General features: G+C 50.6%; 8 protein-coding genes across 8 annotated transcripts; 4 read left to right on the forward strand and 4 right to left on the reverse strand.

Moving 5' to 3' along the window:
• Positions 1–89: 89 nt before the first annotated feature.
• On the forward strand, positions 90–2,582 carry TREMEDRAFT_58525 (uncharacterized protein; the record flags this gene model as incomplete). Its single annotated transcript, XM_007001237.1, is given in 8 exon segments — positions 90–138; positions 184–426; positions 451–572; positions 679–960; positions 1,214–1,912; positions 2,147–2,204; positions 2,232–2,358; positions 2,378–2,582. 8 exon segments carry the CDS (start codon positions 90–92, stop codon positions 2,580–2,582), a joined length of 1,785 nt encoding a protein of 594 aa, XP_007001299.1.
• Positions 2,583–3,724: 1,142 nt separating this feature from the next.
• TREMEDRAFT_58526 (uncharacterized protein) lies at positions 3,725–4,263 on the reverse strand (the record flags this gene model as incomplete). Its single annotated transcript, XM_007001238.1, has 2 exons — positions 3,725–3,792; positions 3,834–4,263. 2 exons carry the CDS (start codon positions 4,261–4,263, stop codon positions 3,725–3,727), a joined length of 498 nt encoding a protein of 165 aa, XP_007001300.1.
• A 4,208-nt stretch (positions 4,264–8,471) lies between these two features.
• TREMEDRAFT_55899 (uncharacterized protein) lies at positions 8,472–9,543 on the reverse strand. Its single transcript, XM_007000996.1, has 5 exons — positions 9,438–9,543; positions 9,150–9,249; positions 9,019–9,104; positions 8,688–8,939; positions 8,472–8,597 (listed from the first exon to the last, which is right to left on the reverse strand). Exons 1-5 carry the CDS (start codon positions 9,519–9,521, stop codon positions 8,520–8,522), a joined length of 600 nt encoding a protein of 199 aa, XP_007001058.1. The 5' UTR covers positions 9,522–9,543; the 3' UTR covers positions 8,472–8,519.
• A 634-nt stretch (positions 9,544–10,177) lies between these two features.
• On the forward strand, positions 10,178–12,015 carry TREMEDRAFT_25821 (uncharacterized protein; the record flags this gene model as incomplete). The annotated part of the gene is made up of 8 exons (XM_007000612.1): positions 10,178–10,834; positions 10,888–10,956; positions 11,008–11,118; positions 11,179–11,306; positions 11,348–11,474; positions 11,521–11,750; positions 11,798–11,897; positions 11,944–12,015. 8 exons carry the CDS (start codon positions 10,178–10,180, stop codon positions 12,013–12,015), a joined length of 1,494 nt encoding a protein of 497 aa, XP_007000674.1.
• A 337-nt stretch (positions 12,016–12,352) lies between these two features.
• On the reverse strand, positions 12,353–14,749 carry TREMEDRAFT_41693 (uncharacterized protein; the record flags this gene model as incomplete). Its single annotated transcript, XM_007000878.1, has 5 exons — positions 14,045–14,749; positions 13,785–13,996; positions 13,250–13,690; positions 13,119–13,203; positions 12,353–13,069 (listed from the first exon to the last, which is right to left on the reverse strand). The coding sequence occupies exons 1-5, from the start codon at positions 14,543–14,545 to the stop codon at positions 12,353–12,355; spliced, it is 1,956 nt and encodes a 651-aa protein (XP_007000940.1). The 5' UTR covers positions 14,546–14,749.
• Positions 14,750–15,169: 420 nt separating this feature from the next.
• Positions 15,170–16,111, forward strand: TREMEDRAFT_58530 (uncharacterized protein; the record flags this gene model as incomplete). The annotated part of the gene is made up of 6 exons (XM_007001239.1): positions 15,170–15,213; positions 15,265–15,361; positions 15,412–15,519; positions 15,568–15,823; positions 15,844–16,014; positions 16,062–16,111. 6 exons carry the CDS (start codon positions 15,170–15,172, stop codon positions 16,109–16,111), a joined length of 726 nt encoding a protein of 241 aa, XP_007001301.1.
• Positions 16,112–16,578: 467 nt separating this feature from the next.
• On the reverse strand, positions 16,579–18,474 carry TREMEDRAFT_66847 (uncharacterized protein; the record flags this gene model as incomplete). The annotated part of the gene is made up of 8 exons (XM_007001819.1): positions 16,579–16,706; positions 16,826–17,013; positions 17,065–17,489; positions 17,535–17,767; positions 17,813–17,964; positions 18,004–18,081; positions 18,134–18,252; positions 18,301–18,474. The coding sequence occupies 8 exons, from the start codon at positions 18,472–18,474 to the stop codon at positions 16,579–16,581; spliced, it is 1,497 nt and encodes a 498-aa protein (XP_007001881.1).
• A 263-nt stretch (positions 18,475–18,737) lies between these two features.
• On the forward strand, positions 18,738–19,769 carry TREMEDRAFT_16891 (uncharacterized protein; the record flags this gene model as incomplete). The annotated part of the gene is made up of 2 exons (XM_007000361.2): positions 18,738–19,601; positions 19,644–19,769. Coding segments are annotated over 2 exons (990 nt in total), but the record flags the coding sequence as incomplete, so codon positions are not given.
• Positions 19,770–19,786: the final 17 nt, after the last annotated feature.

The raw sequence follows: 19,786 nt of genomic DNA on the forward strand, positions 1-19,786 counted from the left end.
GTGGGGATTGATTGGGTAAAAAGTAAACATCAAGGACCCCTTGCCGTCCATTTTTCAGTCTTCATCTATTCAATCTTGTTTGACCAATCATGGGTAAGAAGAATCAAGGACAGAGACAGAGTGCAAGAGAGGCAAGGGGTGAGTACCGAGTTACTTGTCAAAGAGGATCAGCTGATAGGCCAGCGCTTGCAGGGCCAGCACCAGTCGGGTCCGCTGCACCAGTTGAATCTGCTGCTCCAGTCAAGTCTGCTGCACCAGTTGAGTGTATGAACAAGGTTATTGAAGGGTTTATTGGAGGGGTTATTGGAGCGGTTATTGGTGGGGTTATTGGTGGGGTTATTGGTGGGGTCATCAAAGGGTATCAACAGAGGAATCATCACCGGTACGCATCCCTGCCTCAGAGCTATCCAACTGAAAGTTTCACATGTCTAGTACAGAGCTGATGCCCAGACACGTCCAACACCATTTCCGTTCCTATTCCAAAACTATATTCCTCAATGACTCTTTGTGACACATTGGTCAATGACCAATTGGAGAAGGTAGAGGCTGTAAAGAACAAAGATGGTACAACGGTGGGTCTCAGTTCTTTGATCTTCCCTTTAACCTCTCTATCATCTAACTCCATTCTTTCCCTTCCTCTCCCACCAAGTGTCTCTCCAGTTCACGCTGGAGGTTCAGCCAGGTGGGTTCACCTATGGCTTGCATCCGGCCAGTTCAAGCTGGTTGGGTCTAGTTGTAGGGGGAAATTCTGCAATGACTACCCGCATCCCCCACCTACCCACGCTCTGGCATCAGCCTATGACTACCCTGCCTACTCCCACCACTGAAGAAGTGATGCTCGCGCATGTGTACAAGTCCACCCCTGGCTTTATTTGCCGGTTGACCAGGATCTTTGTCCATGCCCTTGGCTGCAAGTCTCGGTCAGATGACCGCTGCACGCCGGGTAGAAGTTCACTTCTGGTGTGTGTAGGGGGAACGTAGAAGGGATCATGGTTCTGAAAGCTAGCGGGGACACTGGAGTCTCCTGCTTTGGTGGGGGATGTCTGCTGGATGGAGGTAGTGATATGTTGCCTCTCATCTGGCATGGCTGCTTGTGGCAGCTGGGGCATCTCAATCTTACCTCTCTGTCATTCTTGCATCCAATGACCTACTGTCTCATGTGATCACTAGGCTCTGCTGATGTTTTAATTTGCGTCTGTTGACTGGTTTGAAGTCTGTTCCATGTGCCTGTACTCAACGTTGGAAACCGGCACGTCTTGCGTGTGATCACCGCCACACCCTTGATGTCAACACCCATGCCGCCAATGTCATTCTCCCTTCCCTCCTTGATAAACTGCAACACTTGCAGATGGAATCCAACATTGCACTCTCTCAAGCTGCTCAGATTCTCCCTCTCAAAGACAAACTATCATTCCTTACCCATTTTCTTGGTATCCATCACACCAACTTTCACATCATCTCAGTGAATCATTGTCCTGAACAATACACCTCTCTTTCTGCCAAAGAAGAGGCTCCCCAAACTCGTGAAACTGGATACCTTAATTTATCAGAGGCAGTGGGTTTGGGGGTGACAGTTCTGACAAGGGTTCAACGTTCTGAAGGACTCAGTTTGGGTGAATACGTGGGCATCATAAACTTCCGGGATCTGATGTGTCTTTCAGTCAAAGATAGGGATGAAGTATTGGAGTGTATGAAGACATTAGATTTGGTGACACATACAACATGTAATCTGATCAACCTTAATGGAGCTGCAAAATCTGGAGGAGGTCATGGGAGGATGCATGCTTTTGGTTGGAAGGGCTCCTTTGCCGTTGGTGTGACTCGGTTTGACCAATACACCCCAAAAGCTGGAAAACAAGACGGATGGAAAGCTTTATCAGATGGAAAGATGACTCAGGCTGCCAGGCATCTTGTAAACCGTCTTGGGATGTTGTATTGACATGGACTTCAGGAGGTGGAGGGACATGCTACTAAGGAGGGAATAGCCTGGTTTGACACTGCTCATGTGGACATAGATATTGGAGTTCCGGACAACTTACCATTGGGTGCAAATGCCCTAATGGTCACCTGCGATGGATTTTCCAACATTCACCACCTTGATTGAGATACATCTCCTTGGGCATTTGGACTCTTCTGGACTCAAAAGAGTAAAGGTGGTAGGTTCACAGGGGAGGTGAGGGAGGTGTCCGCAGAGATCAGTGGAGGTGAGTTTTGGTGGGCTGAATATGGAGTGGGAGTGGGAGCGGCACCAGACCATGTGTATGCGGAAGTGGCATGGCGGGCTCCAAAAGATTATCATGGGACAATGGCGTGCAATCTGAGGGAAGGACTGACTTGGCGGACGGCAACAATGTACAGGTGGGCTTGCTCAATACAGATCACAAAAAGATCAGAGGAACAAAGGCCCTTGGTGGATTCAAGGATGGACATGTAGACATCAGATTGTAGTCAAACATATCAGAGGATTTGCATTCAAAGTTGTGCTTCTGAATGTGGTCACCCCCAAATGGCAAGCCTGTCACAAACCATGTCGTAACATCCCTGACAACTACCATCACCAACCCTCCTTTCACCATCACTGAATCACTATCCATCACCACCCCGCGCCACTGAGACCGAGTACGACAAAGTTACAAGAACCTAAAGATTATTAGTCACAACAACCCTGCCTGGCGGAGGACTACGGCAAAGTTAGGAGAAGGAAACCAAGGGAGACAGAGCAGAGTAGAGGAAGTTAGATGAAGTTAGTCAAAGTGAGCGGAGGAGGATATTGGGGATATGGCGAGGTACGACGAAGTTGAGCGAAGAGGACTGAGCGCAAGGCTGTGCAGGAGTTGAGGGACGTTCTATGAGAAGAGAGGAGAAGTATAGATATTTTACAGAGCGCTGAACTTCTTCAGTGATCCTTGATGATTGTAGCTACTGAATATATCTCTTGCTACTGACAACAATTGAGTTAAGAAGAGCTACCACTCAGCAGTTTGACGCACCACGGTGAAGTTAGCCGTAATTCATTGACGATCACCTTATTGTTTACCACTCAACGTATCACTACGGCGTAGTTAGCCGTAGTTCTTCAACAAGTACCCTGTCTCAGTGAGACATCGACGCCCCAAGACGACGTAGTTAGCCGAGGTTTGTCAACCGTTGGTCAGTAGAGAAGAAGAAGTGACATTTGTGACAAATCCACACCTCACAAGTCATGTGACCATGTTATTGTTCAGAGAATCAAGATCCCAACTGCATTGAAGTTGATGGCAACCGATCTCCACCTTTGTTAATGTTCCCACAGTCATGCCTCACCGGAAGGGCCACCCTTACCAACATCTTGGGACCACACCATTACTGGGACATCTTCTGCCAGTCGTACAGGATTATGTCTTCCTGAGCAACGTACATGTTTTGGCAAGGGAACAGAGCCAGGAGTTGTCCGTGGTGTTGCTCTGGTGTTCTGGCGTGATGTGAGCGCCATGTCATGCAGGTTGACAATGAACATACCACTTTTGGTACGCCTATCCAACACGCCACGAACAGCAACAATCTGGTTGTTGCTTGGAGGGCAACCTTGGCCCAGCGAGGGGTGTTGGGAAGCCAGACCTTGAATATGAAAGTGTGGTGTCTGTGATTCTATTTTTCCATGAGCGTACATTGACCAGAGAGCAGTGTAGGAGCTCACCCCATACACTTGTCCCTTGAGTACAAAGAGACGGTTCACTGTATGCCCCTAGACCGTACCCTGGGCAATGATCATAGGGCGACGCTCCTTGGGGACAAGACTCATGTAATTTTTGGCTGGGTGTCAGATAGGAGCCCACATGAGACAGATCACTCACCATCCAGATTGGCCCACTGAAACCTCTCAACGGATGTTGCAAAAACCATGAGCGGTGCATGTGAGCTTCCATTGTGGGCAAGTGAACCCCAGAAATCAACAACTTTGTCAATGACAGGTGGATTGATAGTCCAAAAATGGACTGCTACAGGGTGATGAGTGTTGGAGTTGATGCAGTCAATACTCAAACCAAAGGTCAATTGGTACGGGTGAGTTGAGTTTGGAGCGGTGACCAGTTGGAGGAGGAGTGGTGGATTGACATAGCAGTATGCTTGAGGGGCAGCCATCATGAGTATTTGAAGATGAAGGACAGGTGGGAAAAAGTTGTTACTCTCAAGTCGCTGCAAGACCTTTTCAATGTCGCCAGTCCAAGCAAGCTCTGCAACTGTGTGAACCTTGATGTGAACAGGCACTCCACAGACCCTCCGCATTAGGAGATATGTGCATCACCCCTAAGGCAAAAGGTAGTCAAAAATCTCTCGGCAGACAACATTCCTTGTTTCACCGTCTACCCCATGTGGGAGCAAGACCTTGGTGGAGGCAACGTTGGTGGAGTGGGACAGTCCCACATACAGCTGTCCGTGAGTGAAGACAGGAGTACTGAGGTCCAACCCAGTGTGAGACAAGGTCTGTCCCTGAGCTTTGATGACAGACATTGCAAAAGTTAAGCGGAGGGGGAATTGCCGGTGATACAGGCAAAGGGCAGTTCAGGATCTGATCTGTCGTAGAGTTGTACACGGGGAATGAGAACGCTCACACCAGCTTGGGCTTCTCCAAGGATTGTGGACCACAGCACCCTTGATTTCTTGTGTGTGACAATGAGGCAAGTACCATTGCAAAGGCCTTGAGACGGGGCAAGGTTTCTGAGCAGTATGACAGGGCAGCCAATCTTGAGGGACAGGACTTGTGTGGGAAAACCATTGGGCTGCAGTGTGTTAAGGTATTCCTCCGGGAGGGCACAAGGGCTGCTATCCAGATGGGTAGCCAAATTGGCTGACGTGTAAGTCCTTGGTAACAAGGTGATCTTTGCCAGGACAGCATTGTTGAGCTCATCGACCGTGTGGTTAAGAGGTGCAAGAATGGCCCTCTCTGTGAAGTAGGAGCATAGCAATGCCTCGTTTTCCAGATCAATTGCTGCAACACCTGGGTAAATTGACGTGGCGAGGTCTTCACGTGAACTACCCTCCGGAAGGCAAATGTTCCCAGGGAGACGGGCACAACCTGGACAAGTGTCACCCACCCCTTCTCCAACGTCCAACAGGAAACAGGCAGATTCTTGGGTGGGAAGATCATTTTGTCATGAATCATGCCATCACGTGTTCCTTGTTGCGCAAAACAAGTTCAGCCTCCACTTCTGTGTTTTAATATTTCACCTCTGCTCTCATGCCTATCAGGGATAAATTCCAAGTATCATTCTAGTATGTCGGTGCTTAGCTCCCATGCCCGCAAGGCATAAGTCCCCAGTCATTCTCTAATCTCTAGTTCCTCTGTTCTAATGCCTGCTAAGGCATAATCTCTCAGTCTCTTGTTTTTGCAGCACTTCTATGTTCTGCATAGTTCCTCATTGACCACCTTCAACAAAGTCAAGCAACTTCCGGCGCATCGCGTAGGATGTCATAGTAGGACGTAGGTAAACACAGATATGGCATTGTAGTGTCACAAACATCGTTTCCTCTTCTCTACTGACCGACGGTCGACAAACCTCGGCTAACTACGTCGTTGTGGGGTGTTGATGTCTCACTGAGACATGGTACTTGTTGGGGAACTACAGCTAACTACGCCGTGGTGATACGTCGAGTGGTGAACAATAAGATGATTGTTGACGAACTGCGGCTAACTTTGTCGTAGTGCGTCAAACTGCTGAGTGGTAGCTCCCCTTAACTCAAAGATGGTAGCTACTGAATATCTCTCTTGCTACTGACCACAATCAAGGATTGCTGGAGAAGTTCAGCAATCTGTAAACTATCTATACTTCTCCTCTCTTCTCATAGAAAATCCCTCAACTCCTGCACAGCCTCGCGCTTAGCCCTCTGTCAAGGCCGTCAAGCAATTATTTCTTAATAGACCGACGGTCGACGAACCTCGGCTAACTTGACGCTTCTGAGTCGACGTCTCACCCAACCAGGAGGGCGCAGACGTCGAAAGGAGTGTAACTACGCCGTACTTCGGCGTAGTTACTCTAACTAGGGTTTTGTTCTACTGATGGCGATGTATCTCGATTTATAGCTATCTCTATCTGTCTTTTACTACTGACAACAATCAAGGATCGCTGAAGAACTTCAGCGATCTTCTCAGCTAATATTATCTATCCCTCCTAGACATTCAACCAACCCTCTCCCGCTTTGACGCACTTCAACGCACTTCGTCCAACTTCCCCGAGTCCCCGGCCATCCTTCTCCTCCTTTGACTTACTCCGCCTAACATCGCCGCACTTCTGCTTCCATTGTCCCTACTCAGCCTAACTCCGTCTAGCTTCGCTGTAGTTGGTCTCAGGTGTCCTGAGTTAAGTGTAGGGTGGAGAGGTTAAGACGTGATAGGGGTTTTGATGGTCAAAGGAGGGTCATTGCTGGTGGAATAATTGAGGTGTCATGACGTAGTTCGTGACACCCTCTTTGTTCAACCTCGCCGTACCTTGCCATATCCCTGATATCCTACTTTGCTAATTTAGCCGTACTTTGCCTAACTTCTTCCACTCCACTCTGCCTCTGTCACGAACTATGTCGTAACATCCCTGACAACCGCCATCACCGACCCTCCTTTCACCATCACCGACCTTCCTTTCATCATCACCAACCTCCACTCAAACCACTGAGACGGACTACGGCGAAGTTACGAGAACCAAGAGGGTATTATTTGTCACGATGACCCCGCCTAGCGGAGAACTACGGCGAAGTTAGGGGAAGGGAACCGAGGGGGAGCAGAGCAGGGGAAGTTAGGCGAAGTTAGTCGAAGTGAGTGGAGTAGGACCTCGGGGATATGGCGAGGTACGGCGAGGTTGAACAAAGGGGACTGAGCGTGAGGCAGTGCAGGAGTTGAAAGACGTTCTATGAGAAGTGAGGAGTAGTATAGATAGGTTACAGGTCGCTGAACTTCTTCAGCGATCCTTGATTGTAGTCAGTAGCGAGCAATATATTCAGTAGCTACCACCATTGAGTTAAGGAGAGTTACCACCGAGCAGTTCGACGTACTACGGCAAAGTTAGCCGCAGTTCATCGACGATCATCTTATCACTTACCACTCGACCTATCACTACGCCGTAGTTAGCCGTAGTTCCCCGACAAGTACCCTGTCCTAGTGAGACATCGACGCCCCACTACGACATAGTTAGCCGAGGTTTGTCGACCGTCGGTCAGTAGAAGAGAAGAAAAGACGATTGTGACACTCTCCCGGTTTCCTTCTCCTAATTTCGCTGTAGTTCTCCACCAGGCGGGGTTATCGTGACAGATGTTCCCTAGGTTCTTGTGACTTCGTTGTAGTGAGTCTCAGTGGTTCGGGTTATGGTCATCAATGATGGCTAGCGGTTCGGTGATGGTGAAAGGAGGGTCGGTGATGGTAGTTGTCAGGGATCTCACGACATGGTTCGTGACACTAATTGAGATTGTGGAGCACAGTCAATCTGGTTGTGTGTTCAAGCACAGGTTCCTTAGCTTTGGGAGGTACTTCTTCAGCAGCTGTGAGCCTTGCCTACGCTTGCTCATGTGTTGGTACTGCACGCCTGCTTTGCATGAAAGGTGGTGGGCTGTAGCATGATGGAGCATGCCGTGATTGACGCCCCCAACGTGGGGTGAAAGAGCGGTCAGCTGGCATTTGGCTTTCAGGGTGGAGGTTGGAAAAAAGATCAAGATGGACCGTGACAGATTGATGTGAAGTGTGTCCACTTTTCCAGAGCTGGCGGATGTGGGACTCAAGAATAGGCATGTGGGTGCTGTCACAGGACCAACTAACCAGCATTGGGACGATATAACAGTGCCCTTCAGAGACAGTGGCCTGAACCACTGTGCTGATAAAAGGCCTATTAACCGGCAGTTAAGCGTAACCGTCGGTCGCTGGTTAAATACCCAACCCATCCAACTCTAACCAAACTGTCTTGTCACTTTGTGACAGGTGTGTTGCACACGCCTATCTGGGGTGAGGTATGGAGCTCAGCGGGCATGGCACACAAGACTTTAATGCATGTACGGGAAGGTAGAGCAAATGGCAGCAGGCCGCATAGAGCAAAGGAGACGGTTGCAGAGGCAACGGTGTGGGAGAAAGAGGAAGAAGAAGAAAAACACTATGGAAAGAGGATCTTGGTAGAATATAGAGAGAAGAGTTGAGACTTAGGCCCGCGCAGGCCACGTTCTTGCCACGTGTTTCGGTATACACATGACCGCACAAGACACTGCACACCACTAACTGCATTCGTTGGAGTTTTATGCACGCCTGACTCCCGGAATGTGGAAGACGAAAGTGGTCGCCAAGACGTCGTAGTCGTTGTACGTCACGAGGTCATAATGGGGTCGTCGGCTCGTCGGTTCGTAGGAGAAAATGCTTCCAATGTCGATCCTGAACGCTGTGCACTGTGCGCTACAAGTGATTGGGCGTCCATGGGCCTTACCTGGGGTCGATCGGTGATTTATCACAGGAATAACGATGATTGGAGAAGGTTGTATCAACATGCATGTCCGTCAAGCGTACTATATCTCACTCAATAGCCGTAGGAGGTGAGGCGCTCATCGCTGGCCACTGTCGCGAAGGCCTTCTGTTTCAATTTCAGAGTGGCCATCTGTAGCTTCAGCGAAAATCAAAAGAGTTTCGTAATTGGGCACGGAGGGGAGCACAATCGAGGATTACGTGGGGACAATAATACACTTACCTTTCTCTCGTAATATGCCTGACCCTTGACCTTCCTCTTTTCTTCAAGCCTGTCCACCACGTCCTTATAACCCCATCCCACTTCGTGAGAGATGCGTTTGAGGGTACAGTATTTGCGGCCGGGCTTCAATCGTAAGACGCGCAACGCAGCTGGCACGACCATCTTCTTCACGCGATCTTGGGAAGGGGGAACACCTTCGTACAACTCCAGTCGCTTCAAAGCAGCCTCACCGCGGGGTGTTTTGTGAGGGACCTGGGTTCGCAAGGAGGGAGGGGACAAAGAAACACAATGTTAGCGCACACTAAAAGCAAGGGCGAGAAGGGAAACTCACCATGCCACGGACAGCTTTGTAGAGGATTCTCGACGGAGCACGAAAGTGGAAGGGTCCCGACTTTTTGGGGTTTACGATATGACGTTCTTCATCATCAACATGGCCCCTCGACGTCACTTCCGGAGACTCACTGTGCAGATATGCATGATACTTCAATTTGTTTCGGAAAAACGAGCCAGAACAGTTGATCTCCTCGCATCGCACGACTGTCACCTTCTGACCGGACAATATCTGTAGGTCAGCGTCACAGCAGCGGGAGCCTGCTACGTCTTGAGAAATATCATGAACGAGGACTCGAGCAAGTTCCGGACCAAGGCTATATTCACCACGACGTACAGGGGGAGGACACATGGGAATGTGGAATCAAGACGAATAACTGGTACAGCACGAGTATGGTACGAGATGCGACGTCAGCTTACCTGCTTCGAGATGACTGAGGCCAGGCGACCAAGCAGATGGCCTTTACCATCTATGACGATGGGAGAAGATGAAAAGGTTGACATAGTCGATGAGACAGGACGTGAGGTCGACAGAGGGAGGTTGAAGAGAGACAGAGAAAGACGGCAAATCAAGAAATCCCGGCTATCTCCAAGAGGTGGCGCAACAACTGTGGATTGACGTCGGAGATAGTGATAGGGGGGCAGCGTAACTCCGAATGCTGCGGAAGGTTGAGTTAACACATCGCCATGTCGGCCATGTCCCTGTCCCACGTGGCGTCCGTGGCCGTCGCGCTTTGCTCCAACCTTAAACTGTCAACTAGACGGCTAGTCGCCAAGAAGAGCAACTGATCCATCTTATTGCTATCCCTCTCATACCTCAACGTACAATACTCAGGAAGTCGTCGTCTGTCTGCTTCACCCGTTCATCACGAAGGGAGCGAAAGCAAAAACGACCACACAACGAAACGACAGAGGGAGAGGACGTCTGAAGCCGTGTTCAATAAGTACTCGCGCCAGTGTGTCTGTCACCTTGAACATTACACCTCATCAATATCTCTCTCCATAGTTATCCTTCCGCCGGCAATCGACCTATGTCGACGGCTCTCGACCCTTACGGATTTCGATACTTCCCGCAAGTCAAGCCATCTACTCCTCCAGATACTCCGTCATCCGCTTCTCCAATAAAGTTCGACAAAGATCTTCCCCTTGTCTCACCCCCAATGTCTGTCGGCTCACCTGCTGGTAGCAAATGTGAGAGCCAGTTCCACCCCGAATACGTATCTTCCGTATCTACCGTTGACCCGAGGTCTCCAAGTCTGACATATTCACTTTCTGTACCACACGATGGGCAACATGAAACCTCAGAGTCGACTTCGGCTGTCCGCAGTCGACCCGATCATAGCAGAGAGCCCTGGTCACATCCCTCCTCGGTTGGTCTCTCGGCAGCCCCTCTCGCGCTCCCCTATCAGCCTCGTTCCGTATCTCCTAGGCTCCACGATCACCCTGGCATCGTCTCAACCTCCTCGTTTTCTTTCTCGCCCAACGGCGACGCGCCCGATCTTCGAGACGATACACCTGAAGATCGTGCCCTTTCGCTACCCGCAGATGGGAAGAAAGAACCTCCCATTCGTGCGACCTATTCTGGCGCATCGGTAGAACACTTTTACGACCATCATCGCACCAAACCAAACGGCTATTCCAGCTATTTGCCCCTGTCTGGACAAAAGCACCATGATGGGACAAATACGCCAACCGTTCCGATGCCAAAAGTTAAATTCACCGACTCCGTTGGATACTGGCTCGGTTTGTACTTCTTCTTCAACCTTGGTCTGACCTTGTTCAACAAGGTCGTGCTGGTCAGCTTCCCTTTCCCCTACGTGAGTGGTTCTTCCATCGCCTCGCTAGGATGAACATGCAATTGACAAGACAGACATTGACCGGCTTACACGCTTTGTCCGGATGCGCTGGGTGCTACTTCGCATTGGAACAAGGCGCATTTGTAAGTCTCGTGGCAATGTCCTTTCATGCAAGATAAGAGTTGACTTGGAAGGTTCCAGCGCGTCTCACACAGAAAGAAAGCATGGTCTTAGCTGCCTTCTCTGTGCTGTACACCATCAATATCGCCGTTTCCAATATTTCCCTCCAGCTTGTGACCGTCCCAGTGAGTCTCGGTCCCCAATCTTCCGCGGTCGGCTTCCGCATGCAACGAGCTGATCATCAGTTCCACCAAGTTGTGCGCGCCTCGACTCCTTTATTTACTATCCTCATCGCCACTGTTTTGTTGCGGCAAAAATTCAGCAGTATGAAATTGATCTCCCTTCTCCCCGTTGTGGCCGGGGTTGGCTTCGCGTAAGTTGACAGTGCGGCGCGATCGACAAACTGAACTCCAGGACCTACGGAGACTACTATTTCACCGCGTGGGGCTTGATTTTGACGCTATTGGGGACATTCTTGGCAGCGCTCAAAACCGTCGTCACAAATTTAATACAAACGGGTGGCGGAGGACGTCTGAGACTGGTGAGACTCATGGCGAATGAGAAGCCCACGGACGCTGACGGTTCAGCACCCACTCGATCTATTAATGCGTATGTCACCACTGGCATTTATTCAGTGTGTAATTTACGGGTGGTATACCGGGGAACTGGAGCGAGTGAGAAGATACGGCGCGACGCAGATGACACGAAGCAAAGCTATTGCTCTGCTTGTCAACGGAGTCATTGCTTGTGGTTTGAACATCGTCTCCTTCACCGCCAACAAAAAAGCCGGCGCGTTGACAATGACGGTGTCGGCAAAGTAAGTGAATTCTACTCCAATCTCAAAGAGAGCTCTGACGAGCGCAGCTGCAAACAGGTGCTCACAATCGCGTTGGCAGTGGTCTTGTTTGACCTGCACATCAACGCTACCAATGGGATAGGTATACTATTGACGTTGCTAGGAGGAGTGAGCTATCAACTGTTTCGCACTTTGATTCACCACTGACTCTCAGGGCTGGTACGGATTCGTGGAATTTCAAGAGAAGAATAAGAAACGCCTTGGAAAGATCGTGGATAAGTCGTAGAATCATCTTTTTCTTCTGGAAGACCATCTCATACATATGCATTCTTGTAAGTCACACACCAGGGAGAATGACAATGTCTTTCAATGTACTGGGCTGCTCGAAGGGTCACTTCGAATATTTATGATTGCTTAACATATCTAAAGGGGCGGTTTGCCTGAAGTGTCACCGCTCTCACTGACGCTCGAGTCGTAGGTGAAGTGAGGAGTCGAGGCCGAAGCTACGAGCACAAGTGAGTTCAAGGAGAGAACAGCTGACAATGATCAGCTGTCCGCACTTGTAAAATGCATGCCAAACTAAAGCTACAACACCACAAATCGCCTCTCTCCCACCGGGCCACTTACCGCACTGCCACCGGAAACAGCCAGATCACTAGCCCCAACGCTGCCCACAAAGAAGGGGTACAATACTGCCTCAATGACCCGCTCGTGCTTCCTTCACTAGTGCTACCACTGACGCCGGATGGAGCATTTTGGCCATTACCAGTCGACAACGCGCCCGCCTCCACAGTTGCACTTCCATGCCCCACGACTGTCGTTGCATATGTACTAGTTGCATCTTGAGGGACACTCGAATCCGCCAGGGCTTGATCCGTCAAGTAAACGACGGCAATACTGGGGGCGGACACCTCGATGGGGCAGTTCCCGTCGGTGCATTGTACTACAGATGTCTGTTCGGTGCCGTACAGTCGCCCGTCGGAGCTGAATGAGACTCCAAGCGTCTGGCCGGCCCAGGTGATGTTATATTGTTCGCTGACAGTCGGCGCTGACAGATACCGTACGGACACGGAGAATGCTGAAGAGGCAATGTTGACCGTAAGTTGTGAAGCTCCGGTTGGATCGTTGATGTAATTGAAGAGAACTACTCGAGTTGGCTGCCCGTCCTCATAGATGGCGTACGCGGGGTGATATATGTTGGCGTCGTCGACTTGTAGATCCACCACTTGGGATTTGTTCGAAGAGCCAAATACCTCGGCAATGACCAGAGTAGAGTAATAGACAGACCCAGTTGTCCATTGATAAACTTTGGCCATGCTGGAAGGAGGTGGAAGGAAGGGCTGGGCGTCATCTACTGAGCCTCACAGGGCATTGAGAAAATGGACCCACATTGTAATAAACGTTCTGGCCACCAACATGCATGAGTGCGGCGCTGAAGTTGGCCCAAGCAAGTTGAAGGGCCCAATCAGTCATCCTGATTGAATCAGCGAATGTCAGCGGAGGACACAACTTTGACTCACCACATGGCCGCCCCAAAACTATCAGAGAGTCCCGGAAAACCCCCACAACTTGCAGTATTCATTTCGAGCATGATTAATTCTTTCCCCGCTGCCTGCAGCTCGGCAGAATTTGACAAGTATAAACTAGTCAATGATTCAGCGCTGGTGTGATTTAAAAAATCGGCGAAGATGTCTTGTGCCTGAATCGTTCCATCGCAATTGTTGGTGGGGTAGTGTTGGACGGTGACAGCTGCTAGGCGATCTTGATTATCGCTGAGCCAGCTGGCTGCGATCACGTCATCGAGCTCGAAGCCCTCGCGCTGACAGCATACCGATGGACCGATGAACGTCTGAGAGTTGGATAGAACGTTGGCGTTCACGATAGTATCAACCACGGTTTTGTATTCGTTCACGTAATCTGACACACCCCAGCCGGCTGGACGGGCAGAGTGATCAACATACCTGCGAGCCGTCAGCTTGACGTTCTGATAGGCAAGAACACAGTCCAGTGATGTGACGAGGTGATGGACAGGGAAAATTTGCGACGTCCACCCACAGATCAGGTTCATTGCCCACAGCTAAGCCTCGAAGATTAGAGCCAAGTATCTTCTGGGCCCACTCCGCCGCAACAGGGATATTGACGTCATTGCCGTCCACGCTGGTTTCATTGAATGCCAGACCAAAGAACCACTCAACATCCAAAAGCGTCGAGATATTGGCCATTGTATAGAGCAGTTCGGGGGAGTAGTTGATTATCGGTGTTGCCGTCTGTATGTCGTCAGCTACTTCGCTCGGGCTTTGGGAGGATGAACTTACGACATCGTCCGAGACCTTGATTTTGTCAAGACTCTCGCCATCTTCCAACCCATCGGCAAAGATAGTGCTACCTTCTTGACTGTTCCCTCCCACCCGAATGATTGGTCCTGCGCCAGCTCGATCTCGGATATTTGCCATGTAATTGAGGAAAGGGACTTTGAGTTCATTGCCTTTTTCTCCAAGCACGGTGTTGGCGACTGACAGCTCTATACTGAAGCCCAAGAAATTACCCTTCTGAGGTATGCTCAGCGAGTAGTTGCTACCAAGATCGGCGGCCGAAGCAGGGAGGGCAAGGGTATAGGAATTGATTGGGGGTTGTGGAGCTGGGGGAGGTGTGAGAACGGTCGGGTCATAGGCTGGAAGACCGGTATATGTCGAGTCGGCTGCTGCGGAAGTGGTGGCTGTGGCCTGCCCCGTGTATACTGTGACATCTGGATTAGCGGTAGTGACGATGATGGTAGGAAGGAGAGCGAGATAAAGGAGTGAAAGGAAGGTAGACATGGGTCAACGAGACCAAAGTGCGCCTCACCGATCACCGATCGGTCCGGGCGCTGATCCGCGATCTGCGATCTGTGATCCGTGAATGCCGGGCGAGGTTCCAAAGCGACACGAGCTCGACTGAAGGGAGGTCGCGAGTCGGGTCAAGCAACAGAGAGGATATTTGAAAAGAATGTGGAGTAACGGTCGGTGAGAAAGCTACAAGCAAATCGGAAGTGTATCAAACATGTCGCGCGCAGCTTTCAGCAAGTATTGTGTTCTCGAGGTCGCAGCAACAGTCAGACAGACGCTTCCGGCGTGGCGCCAGAGCAGAGCTTCACCGACTTACTGTATAAACTTTCTCTCCCTCACTCGTTCTTTGGGGTCGCCCGACCAAGCAAGTCATCTCCCACAAAGGGTCCAGCCCTGAAGAGAGCAATCGGGCCCGCAGACCAGGCCAAGACTCACCTGTCCCTGGATCCTGGATCCCGTGTTCCAAAGCTGCGAGACGTGACCCGAAAGCGGGGGCACCGGGGTGAGGGAGGATCTACGCCACGTGGCTTTTCACATCCCGGTCGTTATCACCCCAAGCTTTCGTCGACGATAACTTACGTGTTGACCGCTTGCTGCTCTCAACCACATACATACATGACAGTGGACATGTCACATGTCATAGACGTACCTCCCCCTCGGTGAGCATCATACTCTTTCCCTTACTACCGGGCTCCTTGGGTGACGTCCAGCTTTGATTTCTATCAGTCACCTGTATCCCTCACCCTCGCTGTCTACGTCAAAGGTAGGCGAGCGGAGGATGTCAAAATCACGTACTCGTCCGACTCTGTGAGATGCCAGCGTGTTTGTTGTGATTCGAACCACTGAACATGAGGTAGATCGCTGTGGAGGTGTTATCGGGCCAAGCATGGCAGCGTTTTGTCCTAGGACCTCTCTTCGCGTCGATCAACTCTGAGAAGACAACTCATCGTGTCTTACAATCAAAGGTGAGTAGGTTGCTGTTCGCCACTTACAGCTCCCGTGGCTGACGGCAGATTGAAATACAGTTGGCAAAAGTGTCGGAGGGCATTTGGCCGGCGTTGATTCGTTCAAAATCGTCGGGGTCCTCCGGACAAAGTTCTTTCCCTGGACCGAGTATTGTGACGGGCCCCGTGCCCCCTCCGCCCGCAACACCGTTTTTGGCCCGGGACGAAGACGTTTCAGCTTCAACAAGTGAGAAGAAAGCCGCGAGAAATTGGGACAAATTAGTCGATGTTGAGCTGCAAGAGCCAGAGTCAACAGATCCGGCGAGTCTCATTTCTGAACTCTAGCATTGCTTCACGAGCTCATCTCGCAGAACGCTGGGGGAGATGCCGCTTTGCAGAAGCTGTTTTCGTCCATCTACGCAAACGCGGACGATGATACCAAGCGGGCCATGGTCAAATCGTTCACCGAAAGCGGGGGTACCACTTTGAGTACAGATTGGAATACAATCGGGAAAGGTCAGTTACTATAATACAACGAAAAGGCTGCGAAGCTGACTTGGTAGGGAAAACTCCGATCAGACCGCCCGAAGGAATGGAAGCACGGCCGATGTGACTGCACGCGAGCGACTGTCCGCTTGTTGAGCGACGTTTCGGCGTTGATAATCTGATACCATCGAGCACCCGCAGAAAGTAACGAGGTTATGACAGATTGATGCATATATCACGACCCACCCCCAGTTTCCACGGCTTTCCATGTGACCGTGGCGCATTTGTTGGCATGTGAAACGCAAGGTGATCTGGTCAACTCAGTTAACGCCGACTCACATCATCGCCTCGTATGTCACTGAATACAGAGTTCGTCCTTGTTCGGCGTCGAGATGGCGCATTCGTTCATGACATTTATGAAGCGTTCAGTATCCGGGCTGTTGGCGAGTGTGTCCGGCGCACAGTCGGCCGTCGGACACGGGCAGGTATGGTGTCTGGCAGATCGGAGTGAGCGCTGAGATTGATGGTTGTGACGTTGAAAATTGTGATGAGCAACGTGTGGCTGCACGGGTTTCAAGATGGTCATGGGATCCGTCAAAACGCGGATCGCTCCCCGTTGTAACCTCGAGCTATCCCCTGTAAACCTTCCTCCAATGAAGCCGGCTCGTCGAGACCGTACCGTGGGTCCAAGCCCTTATATTGACGAGAAGCGAGGTATTGGCCTGTTGAGATCAGCTCTGTCTGATTTGAGAAAAAGTGCGGTCCTTCAACCTGGCCTACGTGCAAGCATGGTGCATGAGTGGTAACCGGTCGCCAGGATATCGTGATAGTGACAACTCACTTCCGGTAGGATGCGTCGTGGCTATAGAGAGATTGGATATTCTGAGAGCGACCTCATTGTTTTCAAGGTCTTCTCTATGCCCTGAGTGCTTGTCGGTGTCGATCATCTTCGGTGTCCTGTACTCGCCGTTGATCAGGGAGAACTGCGGTTGGTCGTCTGCTTCGAGATCCAGTGACAAGTCGTTCTGACTGTTCTTAGCGTCTAGTCAAGTAAGCAGCCACCTAAGTACTGAAAATCACTTGCGTTGCAATATGGTAGACAAATCTGTTGTCCAGTTGCTAGGGGTCCACTCTTTTGCTCCACTCAAAGCTAATCGCAGCTCCCAAGGAGTCACTATAGGCGCCATGTAGTCTTTAGACTCCACCACGCCTCCTTCATTACATCCGATGAGGACGAAGCAGTCGATCGGGGCGAAGTTGGCAAGCTTAGCCGGATTGAGTCGGCCCACGCTCATAGTGTATGACTTCTTTCTTGCTGTCTTGAGGTCTCGGCGGAGTTGATCGAGCACGCAAGGGGACGCAGCAAGACCGATGTTGGACACCACCAAACCGAATACGTCGGCAGCCATGGCTCTGTGCACTGCGTATAGTCGTCTGGAAAGTAGCTTCGAGGCGGCTGGAGAGACAAGATTGGCCGAACCTGATGTTGGAGAGTAGGCTAAGACCTGCCATTAGCGGTCTTTCCAGACATATGAAAGAACAAGCCTTACCGAACAGTCAGCATTAGTCATCTGCAGGTTGACCAAGCTGCGTCCCTCTTGCCCGATGTAGAATATGACGCATTCCTCTCTCGGAGTCCCAGGAGGAGGTTCTATCAACCTGAGCGCCGGGGCTTTGCCAGTCCGTCTGCTTGACACTCTTTCTGTATCGAAAACTGGCTTTTGGATGAAGGAAAAAGATACAGGTCCTGACATTCTGGTTGTGAAGACTTGCACGATACTTTCTGGTGGTCTCAGCTATGATTGTGAAAGACGACAGATCGACTGACCGGCCAACCAATCGAAAGACACATCCCAGACCACAATGGTACCCTTTCGCTCTTGTGATTCCCGCCGACTTGTCGCTATGAGTCGCTCCGCCGCTTGGATTACATCAAGGTGCTGTCGAGGGAATACATAGAAAACAGGGAGAGCGTCGGTCCTGACACCAATCAGCGCGTTGAGCAGGGGCCGAACTCACGGTGTGAGACAGGCATGACCGTAGTGTACGAGGAGGTCGGCAGGGAGATGAAGGCATGAGAGCACATCGGGACAACAGCTATACGATCAATAAGAATATCGCAGGACAAAAGAAAGAAGTGAATGCCCACCTGCCATGAGTCGAATCACCCAACACGTATGCCTGAGCCTTGCCCTGGATGGCTGTCTGAATGGCTCTGAAGACGGCGACACTCGCATATAACAATTCGTCGGGAAACTGTAAAGCGACCTTGTCCATCAGCAAGATGCATGAGATTCACGCCGAGGGGAGACTCGCAGTCTGATAATCTCCTTCCAATATCAGCTTGACCGTAAGAGAGATCTGAAAATGTTCTTCAAGGTCGGACTTCGAAGGGACAGCGCTTGGGGTGGTAGTCGAGCGGACCGGGGGCTGAGTTGAGTCCTCGTCGACGAAGGCATGCTCGGCGGGGGTGGAGAATGCGACCGACATGTTATGATTGAGATGTGTACTGTACACTCCAGCCGTCGACTGCGAGTACTAAGTAGTTAGTAATGTACTTGTACCCTGCATAAGTTTCGCAACGCCGTAATGCCGTGTCGAGTGTGGCACTGGTAGTTGAAATTGTTGCTACCTCTACTCAGTATGTCATTGTATGAATCATATCCAGAAACTTCATGTCTAAGAGGTTATCAGAAGGGGAACGTGGTGAGATCTATGGGCTTCGGCTTGCAGGGACGCCTCTCGGAGATATTGCCTCAACTTACGGTGTCAACAAGTCCACAATCACTCGCACAATACAGCGGAAAGACGAGACAGGGACACATACCACACGTCCTAGAAGCGGTCGACCTCCTAAATTAGAAGCCGAAGATGAAAGGGTGATACTGGGGAGGATTGACAAGGATCCAAATTGCCCTTGGGAGACCTACGGGAAGGAGTTGAATGATGAGGGTAAAGAAGTGAGTGGTGCCACTGTAAAGCGGCATATGGAGGATAAAGAGAATCTACACAAGCGGGTCAAAAGAGTGAAACCATGGCTACCAGATCATGCAGTGGAAGACCAAAAACAATGGGCGCAGGAGAATGAGGGGCAGAATTGGAATCGAGCGGTATGGACAGATGAGTGTACTGTGGAGGAGGGATCAAAGAAACATGGACGGGATTGGACGATACGTCGACCCCACGAAGAGTTCTTGCCAAAACACTTCAAAGCCGACTTCCATTCCTCACGCATTACCATCCCAGTATGGAGTGCCATCGCTTATAATCATAAATGGCCACTTTTTCGCATTCCTATCGAGAAAATTCGCCTTCCAAACAACGCCATCAAAACGGTTGGTCTCAACGCACAAAAATACATTAATCTTATCCTCCGCCCACTTCTCCATTCCTATGTCATGGAACTTCAGTCGGAAGGTCACACAGATGTTCTGATCATGGTTGATGGTCACCCTGCGCATCGCGCTGCTATCACCCGTCAGGCCGAAGCTGAACTCCAACTCTGCCGACTCCGACACCCTCCCTATTCCCCCGATCTAAACCCAATCGAGAGTCTTTGGGCTGATTTGAAGCGAGAGTTGGACAAGTTGACCCGTAGGCCAACAACAGCCGATCAGGTGAGTTTCAACTGTCGCGTAGTAGTGCAGAGCTGAAACCAGACGTTTGCGGAGATGCAGAGGATTTGGGATGCTATTCCAATGTCTCGAGTGAACGGCTTGATAGCAGGAATGGAGACCCGAAGGCTTGCGATTATAGCGGTTAACGGATTGCAGACACGCTTCTAGTCACGATACCCTTTATG

Source organism: Tremella mesenterica (genome assembly GCF_000271645.1).
Source record: "Tremella mesenterica DSM 1558 unplaced genomic scaffold TREMEscaffold_1, whole genome shotgun sequence".
In the NCBI taxonomy this organism is placed as follows: Eukaryota; Fungi; Basidiomycota; class Tremellomycetes; order Tremellales; family Tremellaceae; genus Tremella; species Tremella mesenterica.

Coding starts and splice junctions, on each gene's coding strand:
- TREMEDRAFT_55899 (XM_007000996.1), bottom strand. CDS start 9,521: ATGTCAACCTTTTCATCTTCTCCCATCGTCATAGATGGTAAAGGCCAT. Junction 8,940..9,018: donor ACAAAGCTGTCCGTGGCATG/GTGAGTTTCCCT, acceptor TTGCGAACCCAG/GTCCCTCACAAAACACCCCG. Junction 8,598..8,687: donor AGGCATATTACGAGAGAAAG/GTAAGTGTATTA, acceptor CTGAAGCTACAG/ATGGCCACTCTGAAATTGAA.